The sequence below is a fragment of the Salvelinus fontinalis genome, chromosome 21 (genome assembly GCF_029448725.1).
Source record: "Salvelinus fontinalis isolate EN_2023a chromosome 21, ASM2944872v1, whole genome shotgun sequence".
NCBI lineage: Eukaryota > Metazoa > Chordata > Actinopteri > Salmoniformes > Salmonidae > Salvelinus > Salvelinus fontinalis.
Window position 1 is genome coordinate 20,751,397 of NC_074685.1, and position 17,492 is coordinate 20,768,888.

Below are 17,492 nucleotides of genomic sequence, written 5' to 3' on the forward strand. Positions count from 1 at the left end.
ATCCCGGAGTGATAAAAGATCTGCATTAAAAAGCACAAAGCAATTATAAAGAATTTTATATATTCAAGAAGTACTAAGATGAGATCAAGATTATGGTTCAGGGGCCTGCAATTAAAAAAATATTGTGTGTCTGCTCATCCCGGAGTTTTGCGGTTACTATTTAATGATGCTGCCAGTTGAGAACTTGTGAGGTGTCTGTTTCTTAAACTAGACACTCTAATGTACTTGTCCTCTTGCTCAGTTGTGCACCGGGGCCTTCCACTCCTCTTTCTATTCTGGTTAGAGCCAGTTTGCTCTGTTCTGTGAAGGGAGTGGTACACAGCGCTGTACGAGATATTCAGTTTCTTGGCAATTTCTCGCATGGAATAGCCTTCATTTCTCAGAACAAGACTAGACTGACGAGTTTCAGAAGAAAGTATTTTCTGGCCATTTTGAGCCTGTAATCGAACCCACAGATGCTGATGCTCCAGATACACAACTAGTCTAAACAAGGCCAGTTTTATTGCTTCTTTAATCAGAAAAACAGTTTTAAGCTGTGCTAACATAACTGCAAAAGAGTTTTCTAAAGATCAATTGGTCTTTTAAAACGATAAACTTGGATTAGTTAACACAACGTGACATTGGAACACAGGAGTGATGGTTGCTGATAATGGGCCTCTGTACGCCTATGTAGATATTCCATTCAAAATCTGTTGTTTACAGCTACCATAGTCATTTACAACATTAACAACGTCTGCATTGCATTTCTGATCAATGTGATGTTATTTTAATTGACAAAAAATGTGCTATTCTTTCAAAAACAAGGAAATTCTCGAAGTGACCCCAAACTTTTGAACGGTAGTGTATATTTCCCCTTGTCCCACGTTCGCAGTATCAGATCCAAACTAACATGCAATAAACAGAATGACTGTGGGGACAACTCAGATGAGAAGAACTGTGATGAATTCAACATTTTGTGTCATGTTGAGAAGAGAGTGGTCCCTGAGCTGACCTCATAGGAAGTGGGTAGATTAAAGGTCAAATGTCAGCATAAGACATTGTCTGGAGCAGTGGTCAATGTCACAGTAGATGTTTCGCCGTAGTCAGTGGCATAAAAACAGATAAGGACTGCTTCATGTATCAGTCATGGAATTTCTTGATATTTCTTCAAACACTCAACGTGTCCTGTGATTTGAAGAAAAGTAAAGTAACTTCAGGGTCAATGCTGCTGGCTTGTGTTACTGTCCTGTTTCAGGTTCAACTCTGTGGCAGAGGACATGAGGGGTGCGGTTCTAGATGACAAGTTCATGGGTGACACCTGCAACCTGAACAAGAGTAGAGGCATCAGATACAGGCTTAACTACCGCGTCCCAGCCAATGTAGAGAGCTTTGAGATCAAGGTACAATACTACTACATAGGGATCTCATCTCAGGATATTTCCCCATGTTTAACTGGTCTGGGATCAGTCTGGGCGTAGGTCTAGCTGTGGTTCTGCTTCCACAGGTGGAAATCCCAGATAACTTTATACAGCTGACTGGAGCTCAAAAACAAAGGTACAAGAGCACAACCTAGTGGTCAAAAGGAGGCATGACACCCGGTGCCAGACCAGTTTTCCTTGTTTTGTAACAAATTCATGAATTGTCTATTTGTCTGTTTGATTTTCATAGGTTTAACAGAAGAGCATATCAAAGGATGCCTCAGGTCTGAGTCGAGCATGAACATCATAATATACTCGCAAAGTTCAAATGTTGTAAGATGCTCTGACAGTACGATGACTCAAAAACATGTTTTTTATTACCGGTACACACAAATTGAACATTGCTCTAGTCATCTTGACTTTTTACTTGTTAGGTTGCATTGTGTATCGCTCTCAAAGGTTGTGATGAGAATTGGCATTTCACCATTTACTGTTGTTGGTAAGGCTCGTTTGTGCAGTTCGAAAAGTCTTTCTTCACTGTGTGCGGAGGCAGGACCGGAGAGGCGGCAGCCCTGGCCTGGGAGAGAAAAGGGTCTGCACCTGACTGCACCACTTATGGGAACTGGGCCAAATCCCTCATAGACAACCCTGCTGTATTGGAGTATGAGGCCAGAACTCGCTCCATGGAATATAATGAAATATGAAAACAATTAATTCACTTATTTCATTGTTTGTGTATGTATGACTTATGTATGACTTACGTTTACCTGCCAAAGGTGCTTCTACAAGGGGCGCGGCTCTGTTGCATCCCCCAATGTGTGTGACATTTGGTGTGGCATTCTTTTACGTTTTTAATTTGTACACTTTGTAAGCTATCTGCCATTTGTCAACGATGGATTTACAGTGGTGGGATGTTGGACTGATCTTGTTGATCGTGTACATACCCGCTACAAATGGACTAAATTATGAAAACGCTGCTGGCAGCGGAATCCAATACAGGTGAGTTCCTACTACAATGCAACTCAAACAAACGTGCTGGATATCCCAATGCCCCATCTAATCCCTGATTGTCTGCGAGTGGATTACAAACCCAAATGCAAACTTGGAAAATGCGGGGTCAAAGACTTCAGACAAAGACTTAAGACATTAAAGAACAAACTTCCCTTACCCACCACCTTGCTGATCAATGCCCAGTAACTGAGTGGGAAAGCGGATGAGCTGTCAGCGAATCTGTGCTTCCAACACGGATACCGGGAGGCTTGTTTGCTGGAGTTTACTGAGACTTGGCTGGATGACAGAGTCCCGGACAGGGAAGTGGAGCCGGCTGGCTTCACTCTGGTCAGAGCGGACCGTGATCTGACCATCACAGAGAAACCACTGGTCTCTGCCTGCTTGTCAGAGACCAGTGGTGTAAATCCCGGTAAGAAATAAACTGTATCCCTGACATTGAACTGCTTTCTGTGTCACCGCGACCCTACTATCTGCCCCGTGAGTTCCCCCAATTGTTTGTTACCATTGGGTACATTCAACCAAAAGCTAATAGCAAAATCAGAGATTATTTATAATCTGTCACAGAAACTGGAATCCATCTCCCCTGACGCACCCCCCAAAAAAACTCAATAATCCTTAGTAAATTAAATGCTTTGAGAAAATTGTGAAAGTCATGCTCTCAGCGCCACCCAGAAGCTCCTCCACCCATTTCAGTTTGCCTATCAGCCCAGCAAAGGAGTTGATGACGCCATTCTTATTCTCCTCAACATGGTCTATAGACATCTAGAGGGTGCCAAATCCGATGTCAAGGTTTTGTTTGTTGACTTTCCTTCTGCCTTCAACACAATCCAGCCTTACATTCTGGCACAGAGACTCATTCGGGACTTCTCCTTAGATGGGGGGCTGGTTTTGTGGCTGTTGGACATCCTGAGCCAGCGGTCACAATGGGTCAAAGTAGGTCCCCACATGTCGGACATACGCACCACCAACACAGGCTCTCCTCAGGGATGTGTTTAGTCCACACTCCTGTACATCTTGTACACTAATAGTTGTACCAGTTTACATCCTGACAGACACCTCATTAAGTTCACTGATGACACTGTCTTGATCAGCCTGTTGCATGATGATGAGGAACAATATGGCCCGGTCCTAAATGACTTTGTAAAGTGGTGGGACGAATCACACTTGGTCCTCAATACCAACAAGACCAAAGACATGTGCATAGACTTCAGGAAGCGTACAACACCTACATCTGCAACATCTATCAGAGGTCAGAACATAGAGATTGTAGAGGAATACAAATATCTGGGTGTCCTCTTGTACAGTAAGCTTCAGTGGAGTAAATGTACAGACCTGATCTACAAAAAGAGTAATTTTTGCCTTAAGCAGGAATCAGGAGGATGGAGTTATGGTCAGATTTGCTAAATGGTGGGCGAGGAAGAGTAAAGGTGGTTTAGAGTTTTTTCCCTCTGGTTGCACATTTAATATGCTGATAGAAATTAGGTAAACTGGTTTAAGTTTCCCTGCATTAAAGTCCCCGGCCACTATGAGCTCCGCCTCTGGATTAGCTTTTTCCTGTTTGCTTATGACAGAATACAGCTCATTCAGTGCGGTTTTAGTGCCAGCTTCAGTCTGTGGTGATATGTATACAGCCACAAATATACAGACGAAAACTCGTTAGGTAGATAGTGTGGTCTACAGCTTATCATGAGATACTCTACCTCAGACGAACAAAACCCTAAGACTTCCTTATATATTGCGCACCAGCTATTTTTTCCAAAATGCATAGGCCCCCGCCCATCTTACCAGAGGCTGCTGTTCTGTCCTGCCGATAGAGTGTATAACCCCCCAGCTGTATGTGTTTAATGTTGTTGTTCAGCCACGACTCGGTGAAACAGTAGATATTACAGTTTTTATTGTCCCATTGGTAGGATATCTGTGCTTTCAGTTCATCCCATTTATTTTCCAGCGATTGAACGGTAGCTAGCAGAACGGAAGGCAAGGGCAGATTAGTCTCTCATCGCCTAATCCTCTCAAGGCATCCTGATCTCTTTCCGCGAAACCTACACTACCGTTCAAAAGTTTGGGGTCGCTTAGAAGTGTCTGTGTTTTTGAAAGAAAAGCAATTTTTTTGTCCATTAAAATAACATCAAATTGATCAGAAATACAATGCAGACATTGTTAATGTTGTAAATGACTATTGTAGCTGGAAACTACAGATTTTTTATGGAATATCTACATAGGCGTACAGAGGCCCATTATCAGCAACCATCACTCCTGTGTTCCAATGTCACGTTGTGTTAGCTAATCCAAGTTTATCATTTTAAAAGGCTAATTAATCATTAGAAAGCCCTTTTGCAATTATGTTAGCACAGCTGAAAACTGTTGTCCTGATTAAAGAAGCAATAATACTGTTCTTCTTTCCTGAGTTGTCTTGAACTCACTGAAGTCAGACTTCCTAGTTCTGAGTTAACAGTTGTTTTAGTTGCGGCAGAAATCATGCTGGATTTACAGCATGACCAACCTTGAATGTTTATCATTTTAAAATAGTAAAAGAGAACCTTAAAACAAGAATTGGGACATCACAGCCACTCCACTGAATAGCAGGCTAGTGATTGCTTTGCAATGCTTGCAGTTAGCCACTGATTCCTTCCAAACCACTCATTGTTGAATTTGAGATTTCCAACTTGTTGTGTAATGCTTATGTCCAATGGCCGATGAGCACCGATACGTTTTATCTGTAATTTCTCTTCATTATTTCTCTTCATATGACAAAGATTAAAAAGGATTTGCCAGTACATTGTTGACTTGATTTATGATGACTGCTAGCTAATATTTTGAAAGTATGATGTTGACATGATCAATCCAATTAAAGATACTGTAGATATAACGTGATTTGACTTAATTTTATCTGTGGCCAATCTATCTGTTGAGCCTTCTTGGATGGGCACTTCTAATGTAACTCTATGGCAGCACCCAAGGGGCTTGAATTTTCGAGCTCTACACTTAGAATTGGCAGTGACGTAGAGTCCCCATGAGTGACAGAACACTGAGCCAATCACGGCGCAACTAGAGAACATTATCAACCCCTACGCTCCGTATTTTCCACTGGCTGCCCCACCACCACAAAAAAGCAATGAACTAGGCTGAAACACCTGCATTTTGGAGCTGCCGTACTCAAGAAAGCAAAAAAGAAACCATGTTTGTATAGAGGCTTTCTTAACTCAATTATTTTAAAGTAGTGCAAAGTGGGCCACTCTGTGGGACTGGACTGCACTGACAGTGCAGTCGAGTCAGTGCAGACCCGATGTCCCAGGTAAGAGTCTAACCTGGGAGCCTTCACATCCCGATGACCTGCACTGCAAAATAGGTGGAGACTGTCTCAAATGGGCTTTGAAGAAACATTAGAGGATGTTGGTGTCCTTTTTAAGTCATATAGTTTATCGACAATTAAGTGAAGATCACATGATTGACAATAGGATTCAATTACATAATGACGTAATTGGATTTTTGTCCTGTCTGTGTGTCTGTCCAGATAAGTTGTTTGTTTCTAACACTCAATGTGGGGGAGGAGAGGCATGATAGTTCCAAATGTATTTGCGTGGCGTGAGACTTGTATGTGAGCACTTTCATTTATCAATCTTCATTAAGTCATGAATAATGTAATATTAATGGGTTGTTAAGTGCCTTTTAATGTTAGCTCTACTTGGATTGATCTATGGTTTCCATGTCTGTGTGTGCTCCACCTTTGTGTGTGTTGTGTGTATTACAGCGAATACAAAAACAAGTTCTGCATCTTCAATGTTGAAGTTGGCAGTAGTATGATGATGTCCTATTGTGGTTTCCACCCGGGTTGTTGCCATGGTGACCAGCTCTTCTCCATGAATGTGGGTCCATGTGACAAGGATGTGGTCAGCCTGGGCCAAGTTCAGTGCCACGATGTCTGCCAAGAGCTCAGTCCAGGAGCCCTGCAACTCTGACATCTGTTACGAGTGTAAGAGCTGCACCGGTAACTCTGACTGGCCACACATTCCCTCTGAGTCAGATAGCACTTGACCACGTTCAGCTGAAATAACTTTATCTGAAAATAGTTTTAACTAGTTAAGATGCAATACAATTCTTTTAATTTTTATTTTTTTTCTCTTTTTTTTTTCTTTTTTTTTGGGGGGTGGATCAGCTTAATATTGCGGAAAGAATGTTGCTTCCAATGTAATTGTCTGCATCATTTCCAATCCCCCATATTTTTTGGGGTAAATATATATATCCATTCTCGTATGCATACATATACACATATATACATACACATACCTACATAGACATACATACTTTTTTTAAAGAGTATACCTTTATTATTATTCCCCGCAAACCCTACCACCGATCCCCCAATTGGAGTAAACTGATAAACATTTCTGTTTTTACCTTCAATTTATACATCTTATACACATTTTACAGACACAGTCTACTTTATAATAGTTCTCTCTTGTTTGTTCTTAGTCCTTCCTCTATTTCTGTTGTCCATCCAGTTTGATTTCCACTTGTAACTGTGCTATTTCACAATAGCTCCGCACCTATACACATTTCACAGATCCCGTATGCCCTACATTGTTTATCTTGTTATTAGTCCCACCCTTCAGCTCCACTCAACCTTTCCCATCTATCTTCCAACATCATCCATTTCGGATTTTTATTTGCCATATATTTTTCAAGATGCAATACAATTAATTATTTGTCAAAGATTAATTTGTTGATAGAATTTCAACATAGCAAAATAATTTCATATACATGTTGCTATTACCCTTGTCTTTGTGCACTCAGAGTCCAAACAATGTCTGTGTGAAGTTCCCCAGGACTGTCCTGAGGGAGAACACATGTTCTGTGTGAAGTTCCCCAGGACTGTCCTGAGGGAGAACACGTTCTGTGTGAAGTTCCCCAGGACTGTCCTGAGGGAGAACACATGTTCTGTGTGAAGTTCCCCAGGACTGTCCTGAGGGAGAACACATGTTCTGTGTGAAGTTCCCCAGGACTGTCCTGAGGGAGAACACATGTTCTGTGTGAAGCTGCTGAAGACCCAGAGTATGACCCTGTGCTCCATGGCTGCCATTAAGTGTAGAAAGATGGTGTTTGAGATTCTCAATGAAGGCCTGTGTGAAGAGTCCACATAATCAGGTTCTGCTGTACCCATCCTCTTCCCATATTCTATCACTCTCTCCTTGTCCATAATACCATAGAGCACACACTACATTTAACTGTAAAGAGTAACGTTCATAAGGAGCACGTTTTGTCCCGTTTCAGTTGCAGCTTGGTTCAACTTAATTTGCTAAAATTTAGATTGTTGTTAACTTGTTGTTAAAAAATGTAACTTAATGCAATCAACTCTATTGTGTCACAACGTAGCGTTTAATTGAAATTAACAAAAATGTAACCTTTTTTGTCTAATGCTCTTTTATTTACAACTTGCAACAATCCCAGTCATCTTTTAGACATATTTTCCAGACATGACATAATGTGCATTTCCGGTACTGAATGAAAGGTTATAATACATCTTATACGGACGTCAAAAATACGTATTTTCCGGACATTGAAAATACGTACTATCCAGACATTGAAATCAGGTGCATTTTAGGTGCTGAATGAAAGATAAAATACATATTTTACAGAAGTTGACAAGGTGTCATTTACAGACATTGAAAATACGTGTTTTTCGTTCATTGATTCTATGGCCAAATTTCAACCAATAAAGGAAGTTCAAAAAAGTTGTCTGAAGTCAAAAGCTTCGTGGCATAGTTCTCTCCATTACCATGTAGAGTAGAAAATGGATAGCTCTACCTTGATGCACACTTTATTAGAATATAAGGGACTACTCTCTTCTATGTAAAAAACAACATTACAATTATGGATTAAGAATCATGCTTTAAAGTGCAGAACAGGCCTTGATGCTGACCACATCAAACTGCTCCCCCTGGCACCTCCGAGCCCCCACCTCACATTCTGACATTGTCACAGCAACAGCACTGTCTGGTAGTTTGACACAGAGCTGGACAGACGTGTCAAAGCACTCCTCCTGGCAGGAAGTGAGCCCCTGATCCGACCAATCACAATCACTGTCCTTCACCAGCTTGAAGCTCCGCCCCAGACACTGCAGAGCTCCAAGTTGACACATGCCCAATTTACTTGTTCTGCCTGTGTGGAGGGTGGCACATAACTGCAGGGATGGCCTTGAAGAGAAAAATAATCAGATTCAAATATCTTGTTTATTTCCAGTGGGTTGTATATACTTAGTTGTATTACCCTGTCAAAAGTCAATAAATGTGAAAAGACTGCAGTTGAAATACTCACTGGCATTGGTATGGAAGCTTACACACACACTGACTCTTTCCTGGTGTTTCCCATAGTTTGCAGTTTAAGCCAAGTGGAGGGGTGGGGCCCTTTGGCACTGCCACACACAGAATAAACACATCAAAATTAATATTTAATGGAATGGGATGCCTCCTCATTTAATTTCAGAGCAAAGATGGTAAGAATTTGCTTTCTTGATTCCCATGTAGCAGTTGAATCTCTGGATCTCTTACCTTCTCTGCACCTTATGCTGTCTGGGGATGGAGACCACTGCAGACTGGAGCTGCAGATGATCTCTGCCATGCCCTCTCTCATCATCCCCACAGGACAGGACAGGGACACACTGTCCCCAATTTGATAGATCACTTTCCAAGGCGTGCCTGTGACATCATTCTCAAGGGACGGAACATCACATGTTGCACCTAGAATAGAGTTTGAGCAAAGACAGTACAGTATGAAGATAGGCTAAAACTGCTTCTCCAATAGAAATCCCCGATCAAACTTGTTGGCAATGTCATGGCGACGTTGGCTAGCTAAGCTCATGCGTAGAAACTCATAATTAGGTCTAACTGTTGTCTCGCGCCAAGCTGTGCATGTGCAGTCTCTCAAATCAATGGCATGAAAATGAAAATGGGTCAGCTTGTCACTTTTACGAAGTCAGAGTAATAACATGTTCAACTACTTAAGACCTTGTCTCAAATCTAGGTTGTGCCTTTATATTTTGAGAAAATTAACATCTAAAGAAGAATTGTTCACTTCTCTCATTGACTTCTCAAACCCCAAACTCCAGCCTGGTCTGCTTCGCAAGCGTTCCCGGGAAGTTTTGCGATGTTGCGCCTCTGAGTTTAGAAACTCTGTGGTTTGAGGGAGTCAGATCCAACCTCAGTGTCTTAAAAAGTTAACCCTTTGAGTACCTACTCTTGCACTCCAATGGTCCTCTGGTCCAGCTGTTGTTGTCAGTGCACTCAGCCACAGTTTCTCCAGTGATGTAGTGGCCCTCTATGCAGGAGTACTCAATCTTACTGCCTACAAGGTATACATCTCTGGGGCTCTAGATACAAATACACATTGATGCTTTTTCACAACAAACAGCAGACAAATTCACACACACTTCCTTGAAGGTTATTGAATTTTGCAATAGATAACAGGAATGGAAAGGTGACCATTACCAGGACAAAGCCATTCCTCAGGGCTGGCGGGGCTCTACATGCCTTTGGTGGACTTATAGAGAGACCAAAACACTGAGGCTCCATCATCCTGCAGATAAACACACAGTCAACCCCCATACTCTGAAGCAGATGTGGCAACTGGTCAAGTCTACTGAGGTTATTGTAACTGTAGCTACTGTGCTAAGGTGTGCTTGTTGTACACAGCATATTTGGTGAGAGGTCAAGTTTCCTCACTGTAAATGTTGTAGGTCTGGCTCTTCACAGGAAGTATGTTCTGTGGGCAGCCCCACACAATGGAGGCCCCCTCGCCGGGGAGCAGGGTTAGTGCAGGTCCTAGACCTTGACATTTGACTTTGAGAACAAGATCCCCATGACGACCAGCAGCTCCAGCTCCCATGGATCACCCCTTATAAAAGACAAAGCCAAAATATCCCATTTATAAGTCAATCATTATGGATAAATGTACAACAACATCATACATTGATCTGAAATCTTGCTGGCTCAGTGTCAGAGGCAAGGGGCCTGTAGGAACAAGACAGTGTCAGTGGACAAGTCAGTACAGGAAGTGAGCAATTTAGGTTGTTTTACCTGGCTGCTCCCCTATAACAGTGCCACTTTCACAGGCAGGACCCGAGGTACCAGGCCTGCAGACACATTTACACTCTGTGCCAGTCAGCAGGGGCTGCCCGTTGTTGTGGCAGGGCCGGCAGTGGCAGGGATGCTCCTCTGCCAGGTACTCCTCTGTAGCTCTCTTCAGATGGAGCTTCCTCAGCCCGGCACACTGCACCTCCTTCACCAGCTCATACAGAGGCCGCAGCTACAATATGGATGGACACGATACAGCATAACATGATGGCATTCCAAAAAATATGATATAAATTGACTAAAAAGTTTATAGTTATATGAGATATATGTGATTATGCTACCTTCATGTTGATGACCTGAGGGAAGTCCTTGACAGAGCGGGCCCACTTGTCATACATTTGTCCATTGGCCTCAGGGTTCTCCAGGTCCAGGACACTCAGGCCAGCTATGAAGGATGTGTCTCCACCGATGACATTGGTCTTAATAGGCAGCTTGTTGTTGTTATACTCTGCAGACAGGATCATGGTTGGCAGAGGTGATTACATACAATGCATCTGTTATTGTCAATTCAGACCTATTCAATTCAGTACCTTTCTATTCTTAACAATTCAGACTAGTTGATATGTTCTACTACTGTGTTGTTTTTGATTCACTGTAGAACTCGTGGTGCATACCGTGTATATAAGGTTTACTAAGGGTGACATAGAAACTTGTAGGACCTACCTTTAGAGGTCTTGAGAGAGTCCACCAGTTTCTCACATGTGGTTTTGACCTTTTTCCTGAACAAGCGGCGCTTCTTCTTTGTAACACACCGTTGGTACTCTGTATCTGTTGTGCCTTTAATCAGAGAAAGAGGAAATCAAAAAGAATGTGTAATGTATTCAATACATTGAATACCATATTTAACAGTTATGTGTCTCTATCTGGTGAGAAAGGGGTCCTACTCACTGGTCTCTTTGAGGGCCTCGTTGTCAAACTCCAGCAGGGCCTGGTACTGGCCCCCCAGGGCCCCCTCTGACAAGTAGTGGGTGCCATAGGTCTGCAGGAGGGAGCGGTAGGCTGAGTAACTGTACGTGGTTGGGAGGGAGGACAGCGCCTTCCAGAAGCCCTCAGCCAGAGTGACGTACTGGGGCACGGTGTTCTGGAACTGGGCTAGCTCCACCTGATTCTTTATGATCAGCAGCCTGTGAGACTGGCAGAAGAGAGGGACACACGCATATAAGACCTAACCATCATACTCTATATACTCACGCAGGGCTATATTGTCATCAACCAGCTATAGTCTCAGTGAGTCACCTTGTCTTTGTTGAGCTCTGTGTGAAAAGTGCGGCGATCATGTCCCCATAAGGCATTGTCCTGGATGTGCTTCATGTAGGACCAGGAGCTCTCATAGGCCTCATCGGTGAAGTCATTCTCAACCACCACCTAGGAAGAGATCTCACAGATTGTAGTTGTATTCCTTCACCAGTAAGTTACTACCTGTTACTAAACCAAACCTGCAGTCCCATGTAGTATAGTATAGCTCACCTGGAAGGTGTACCTGAGGATACTCTGAGGCAATCTGTAGAAGGTCTTGTGGTCTCCACTGAAAACCTTCCTGCACTGCCCTCCGAAGCTTAGTGTGTTAATGACACCAGACCTGAACTTCCCTGTCAGCACATCATACCTACAGGGGACAATACAAACCATAACTCGGATACCTATCTGCACATCTTCAACACTGGATTATCACATCAACATGTTGGGAAATACAGTATAGCCAATGCAAAGTGACCATTAAGAAAAACACAAGCAAAACTCATCACATCAAATTTGCAAGATGTGTTGTACTACACATGTCATATGATGTTAGTGATAGAGGGGGGCGTGCCTACCCTTTGCCAGTGTGGTCAGAGTTGGGAGGAGTCTTGTCCAGGTCACACACATAGTGGCTGTTGTCAGCATCACAGTGTCTCTCGTCTGTCCCGCCCTCCTCACAGTCCTGGTCTCCGTTACATACCAGAGAGAGGCTCACACACTGTCCTAAGATACACATACATATGTTGTTGTTGTCGTTTATGAATCATATATGCACATACATACACATCGGTCACCTGTATGAGATGAAAATACACATACTAAACAATACACTAATTCAGTACACAGTGCACAAATAGACAAAAATGTCTTATTTTTACTGGTTTCATGTGGATTTGAAAAAGAACCTGCGGAACAGCGGAACCTTTCTCCACAGCCTATGCCCAAGGGACATCCTTTCTTGGGGACACACTCTTGACTCTGAGAAGCCTCCCCAGAGCATGGACTGCCCTGATACTGGGCAAACACTTCAACAGTCCGTGTGCGGACCTGTAAATATTCAGAAAACATCATATTAATACATGCAAGTTTTTTAAAAATACCTTATTTTCTTGAAGTCCATGCAATTAAGTGTGTGCGTGTGATTGACTGTGTGTACCTGTGTTTTTGTGCAGCCATCGCATTCAGACCATTCCCCATAAAGTCCCCATCTGCAGTTCACAGGGCGCTCACAGCTAAGTGGACGGATGGAGACAATCATGTTCAGCTTTTACGTTGAATGGTAAATGTCAACCATGAATGAGACATTCAGGTTCTCAGTACATACCAAATGTGAGGGAGAAGGGAGAGTAACAGAGTCAGACAGGACAGAGTTACATCCAAGTTCAGCTAGGAGAAATAATGACATTCACATGGTCAGATAGAGTTATAGTAATCATCATTCATGTTGAGAGGATAAGTGAGAACTCCTTACCTTCATAATGCACACCACAGAGACAGACAGGTCTTTTCCTTTGGCCCAGCACAGTGAGCCCAGCTCATATAGCCAGTGAAGAGAGAGCTTACTCAACAGCACCCAGAGTTCAGGACATTCCACACTGGAGAAACACTCATGTTCTTTCCCGCAGCCAGACAACAATAAGGACCCATTTCCCCCTCCCTTGCTTGATGCGTAATTAATGGGGGCCTTGTAGCCCTGTGCCAGCAACAAACCTAATCAGTATATTTCTATCCATTTTGCCATGGGCTTTTATTCATTTGTAGCAAAGGTATAGGTGGTGTCAAGGTTTTTGTGATGGTATTAGCTAATACTGCATGTACAATCATGAAATAAAAGTGTTTTTGTTCAAACACACTGGGACTTTGTTTCTGAGTTGGGAGGGAGTTGCGCAATCATTGTTGTTCCAGGATGAGTCTCTCTGCTCCACACAACTGGTGCAAAGGTCACAAGCCTGTATTTACCCAAGTTAGTAGAGCCAAATTGTATGGGTTTTTCTACTCCAGTTGCTCCCAAGCAAATGTGTATGTAATGTATGACATCAACCAGACACAATACAGCAGCTGACAGGGAGTTATCATCCCATACTGAACAAAAACAATTGTATGTTTTTAGCTTTAGAGTTTCACATTTTACTGAAAAACTCAAGTACAGATTCTTATTAGAGGTAGTTATAGGTGTCATTTTAAAATAAAAACAATCAGACATTAATAACATCAAATATACAGCTTTTGAATGACCAGTCATTGCAGTGCAGTGTATTCTTCAACAGGCTGAATCTGTTGTAAGCCGTGGGCACATTGTAGCCCACTGACTCCCTGTTATCCTCTCTGCTGTCACTGGTCAATACCTTCACCAAGCCTGCAGGCCCTGGCCATCTTAAACATATAGTATTTCTCTTTCACTAATGTATTCCTCTCTCCCAGAGTGATGTGGTGTAAACACAAACAAGATAAACACAAACAATGATCAACGAGTTATGCGTCATGCATTATAATGGAAGCACAGAACATTCAGTGTTGATATTATTTGTATGGATGAGTCAGCATGCTTATTTAATGATTCATCAGCTGAGATGAAGGATAGGCTTTTCATGGTAGTCAAACTGACAGCAAAGTCTGTGCCAGTGCATACTCTGATGTCATCAGGATTCAGTCCCTCCCATATCTCTATAAGATTGAAGCCGCTGGTCTTTTCAATATCATAAAACTGCCTGGGAGACAGAGGGTGACAGGAAAAGAGAGTGAGTGACAGAGTGCATACAGGGAGAGGGGATTGACACTGCCTGCAGAAGTCAAGTTAAAGAAAGCTCACCTTTTCAGTGATCACCCTATTAACACAGTGCAGAGTACAACCCTCCAGGATTTTATGCTTGCCCTCCGTTGAGTGGAGGGAGAAAGTTTTTAATATAGTATTTAGAATAGGGTACACTACTACCATATAGTGTATTAGGTTAGGTACACTAGTATAGGGTAAAAAGTATTGTGTATGAAGTACCATAGGTACTTGTGTACCGTAGCAGAATGTTCCATGGTCACCACCACTTTGGTTCATGCACTGGCCACTAGGTCCATAATCCTTCCCATTCCCTTCACCATCTTTCCCTGTGGAAGGCAATGAAGAGAGAGAATACATGTTTAAACATTCATTTTACACACATGTAGTCCTACGATCGGCCAGCAGCGTCAAAGAGACACATGATCATACCGTGGTCATCCAGTTGGCCAGGTCCCCATACTCAGGGTTGGGTACTTTACTTTTTAAATGTAATCCATTACAGTTACTAGTTACCTGTATAAAATTGTAATCAGTAATGTACATTTTAGATGACCTGGCCTCAGTAACGTAATCTGATTACTTTCAGTTACTTTTGGATTACTTCACCCATAAACACATAACAAGAAAAAAATGATAATTACCCATTTAACAACATTTATTGCAGGATGTTTGAGCCACTAAGCAGAGCCACATTAGAACACATCACAAAACATTGTGACAAAAAATGTATTTAAGCCCTGTATACCTGCCTCTAAAATGCATCCTTCATCCTGATCTTGTCCATTTACACCTATAAGATCTGATCACAGTCAGACCACAATGTGTATTTGAATCATGTACACCTGTCTAAAAATGTGCAGGACAAAGGAAACATGTTAAAACCATGTATAGGTAAGGGCTTAAGTAACACAGCAACATGGATGGTGCTAAACACTTATCCCACAGGACACCATTACAAGAAAGTATGAAAATGTATGCACTCCTTACTGTAAGTCACTCTGGATAAGAGCGTCTGCTAAATGACTAACATGAGAAATAGAAATATGAATAAAAAATGTTTTTACAATATGCACAGTGTAATCACACATTTAGTCCACCAAGTAGTTTTTTTAAGCTTAAGCAAAAAAAAGTGCAACTAGGTGCAATAAACCCACATATCAGACATGGCATTGCAGTAGGCCTATTCTGAAGCTAGCCTACTGAGATGATTGAAGGCAGAAATTGCTGTTGTATTGCAGCAAGAGGACATGCTGTAGATGAGCATCAGACATCCTGTTTCGCTGAGAGGTACACAGGTTTCCACCATAGCTGAAAAGGCACTCAACTGGGGCACTGGAGGGCAGTGTAGTGTTGCACTTCAGAAAACAGTTCCGAACTACGGGGAACGATTTCAGAGTCCAAAGACTTGTCTTTTTTGTGTCTTTTTTTCTTTTATTATTATTAACCCATCCACCCTCTTCGGAGGACAGGTTTCTTGTTTGTTTTTACAGTTTGTCTGCTACACATGCATTTTACATTGAAATTTTACATAGACATTTTTGTACACATTTTGCATAGTCGCATAATACTGGCCTGCAAAGTGATGTGTAATTCCTATTGGAATCAAGCCAGACTTTTTTAATCACCCACAACTTGCATACAGAATGACTGCCAGGGTAGGGAAGACCATCTCATTAACGGATGCAATAACTCCATCACATTGGATTAGTTTAGAAAACTGTATGTTATTTATCTTTGTGTAGCATCAAATGTATCAACCAATCAATGTGATATTACAGCAAAACAAGCAATTCTGAGAATCTACCTGCAATAAGGCATGCTGGGAAATATTCTATATGGTTCTATGTAGAACCTTTCTTGCCTGCCAAAGAATCGTTCTCGCCTTCCAAAGAATCATCAAAGAACCTTTTCTTCAAAAAAGGGTTATTTGGATGTTAAAGGTTTTAGGTAGAACCCTTTGCCTTACAAAGAACCCTTGTCTACCAAAATGGGTTATTCTGATCCAAACGGTTATTGGTAGAACCCTGTCCATCCACAAAGAACCGTTTTGAAACCCTTTTTTCTAAGAGTGTAAACAGTATATTTGACATTTCAGCTTCCAGACAACCTAACAATGACAAATGGTTTGATGAAGAATGCAAAAACCTAAGAAAGAAATTGAGAAACCTTTCCAAGCAAAAACAGAGACTGAGAAAACCTGTGCCTATGCCTTCAGCATGTCAGAAATCAACTCAATGGGATTGAAGAATCTATAGAATCTAACCACTTCTGGGAAAATTGGAACACACTAAACGAACAACTACACAAAGAGTTATCTATCCAAAATGGAGATGGATGGATAAACCATTTTTCCAATCTTTTTAGCTCTATAACAAAGAACAAACAGCATAAACATAGACATGATCAATTACAAATCTTAGAATCAGCAATTAAAGACAAAAAGAATACACTGGATTCTCCACTTACATTGAATGAACTACAGGACAAAATACAAACTCTCCAACTCAGAAAGGCCTGTGGTGTTGATGGAATCCTAAATTAAATGATAACATACAGTGCCTTCAGAAAGTATTCACACCCCTTGACTTTTTCCACATTTTGTTGTTACAGACAGAATTTTAAATTGATTGAATTGAGATTTTGTGTCACTTGCATACACATAATATAGTCCCATAATGTCAAAGTGGAATTATGTTTTTAGACATTTAAAAAAATACTGAAAAGCTGAAATGTCTTGTGTCAATACGTATTCAACACCTTTGTTATGGTAAGCCTAAATAAGTTCAGGAGTGAAAATGTGGTTAACAAGTCAAATAATAAGTTGCATAGACTCACTCTGTGTGCAATAATAGTGTTTAACATGATTAATCACCTGACGAAGCTATGACAACGGTTTTTATTCACGTCTGAACTGTAGGCTATGTAATTTTGGTGCTTAAATGT

At 41.7% G+C, this 17,492-nt stretch overlaps 1 protein-coding gene and 1 pseudogene across 2 annotated transcripts; one reads left to right on the forward strand and one right to left on the reverse strand.

The window, feature by feature from the left end:
• Positions 1 to 1,256: 1,256 nt before the first annotated feature.
• On the forward strand, positions 1,257 to 7,549 carry LOC129819187 (complement component C6-like; annotated as a pseudogene).
• A 214-nt stretch (positions 7,550 to 7,763) lies between these two features.
• Positions 7,764 to 13,539, reverse strand: c7b (complement component 7b). 2 transcript variants are annotated; one of them, XM_055874247.1, is made up of 17 exons: positions 13,248 to 13,539; positions 13,101 to 13,162; positions 12,933 to 13,008; positions 12,655 to 12,823; positions 12,352 to 12,499; positions 12,005 to 12,143; positions 11,774 to 11,902; positions 11,426 to 11,669; positions 11,201 to 11,314; positions 10,819 to 10,985; positions 10,481 to 10,709; positions 10,127 to 10,298; positions 9,893 to 9,980; positions 9,642 to 9,774; positions 8,957 to 9,145; positions 8,724 to 8,820; positions 7,764 to 8,602 (listed from the first exon to the last, which is right to left on the reverse strand). In XM_055874247.1, exons 1-17 carry the CDS (start codon positions 13,251 to 13,253, stop codon positions 8,299 to 8,301), a joined length of 2,466 nt encoding a protein of 821 aa, XP_055730222.1. In that variant the 5' UTR covers positions 13,254 to 13,539; the 3' UTR covers positions 7,764 to 8,298. The 2 variants fall into 2 exon arrangements, with proteins under 2 accessions (XP_055730222.1, XP_055730223.1); XM_055874248.1 differs by having other exon boundaries at positions 12,682 to 12,823; positions 13,248 to 13,535.
• Positions 13,540 to 17,492: the final 3,953 nt, after the last annotated feature.

Coding starts and splice junctions, on each gene's coding strand:
- c7b (XM_055874247.1), bottom strand. Junction 11,903..12,004: donor TCCTCAGGTACACCTTCCAG/GTGAGCTATACT, acceptor ATCTCTTCCTAG/GTGGTGGTTGAGAATGACTT. Junction 10,986..11,200: donor CTCTCTCAAGACCTCTAAAG/GTAGGTCCTACA, acceptor TCCTGTCTGCAG/AGTATAACAACAACAAGCTG.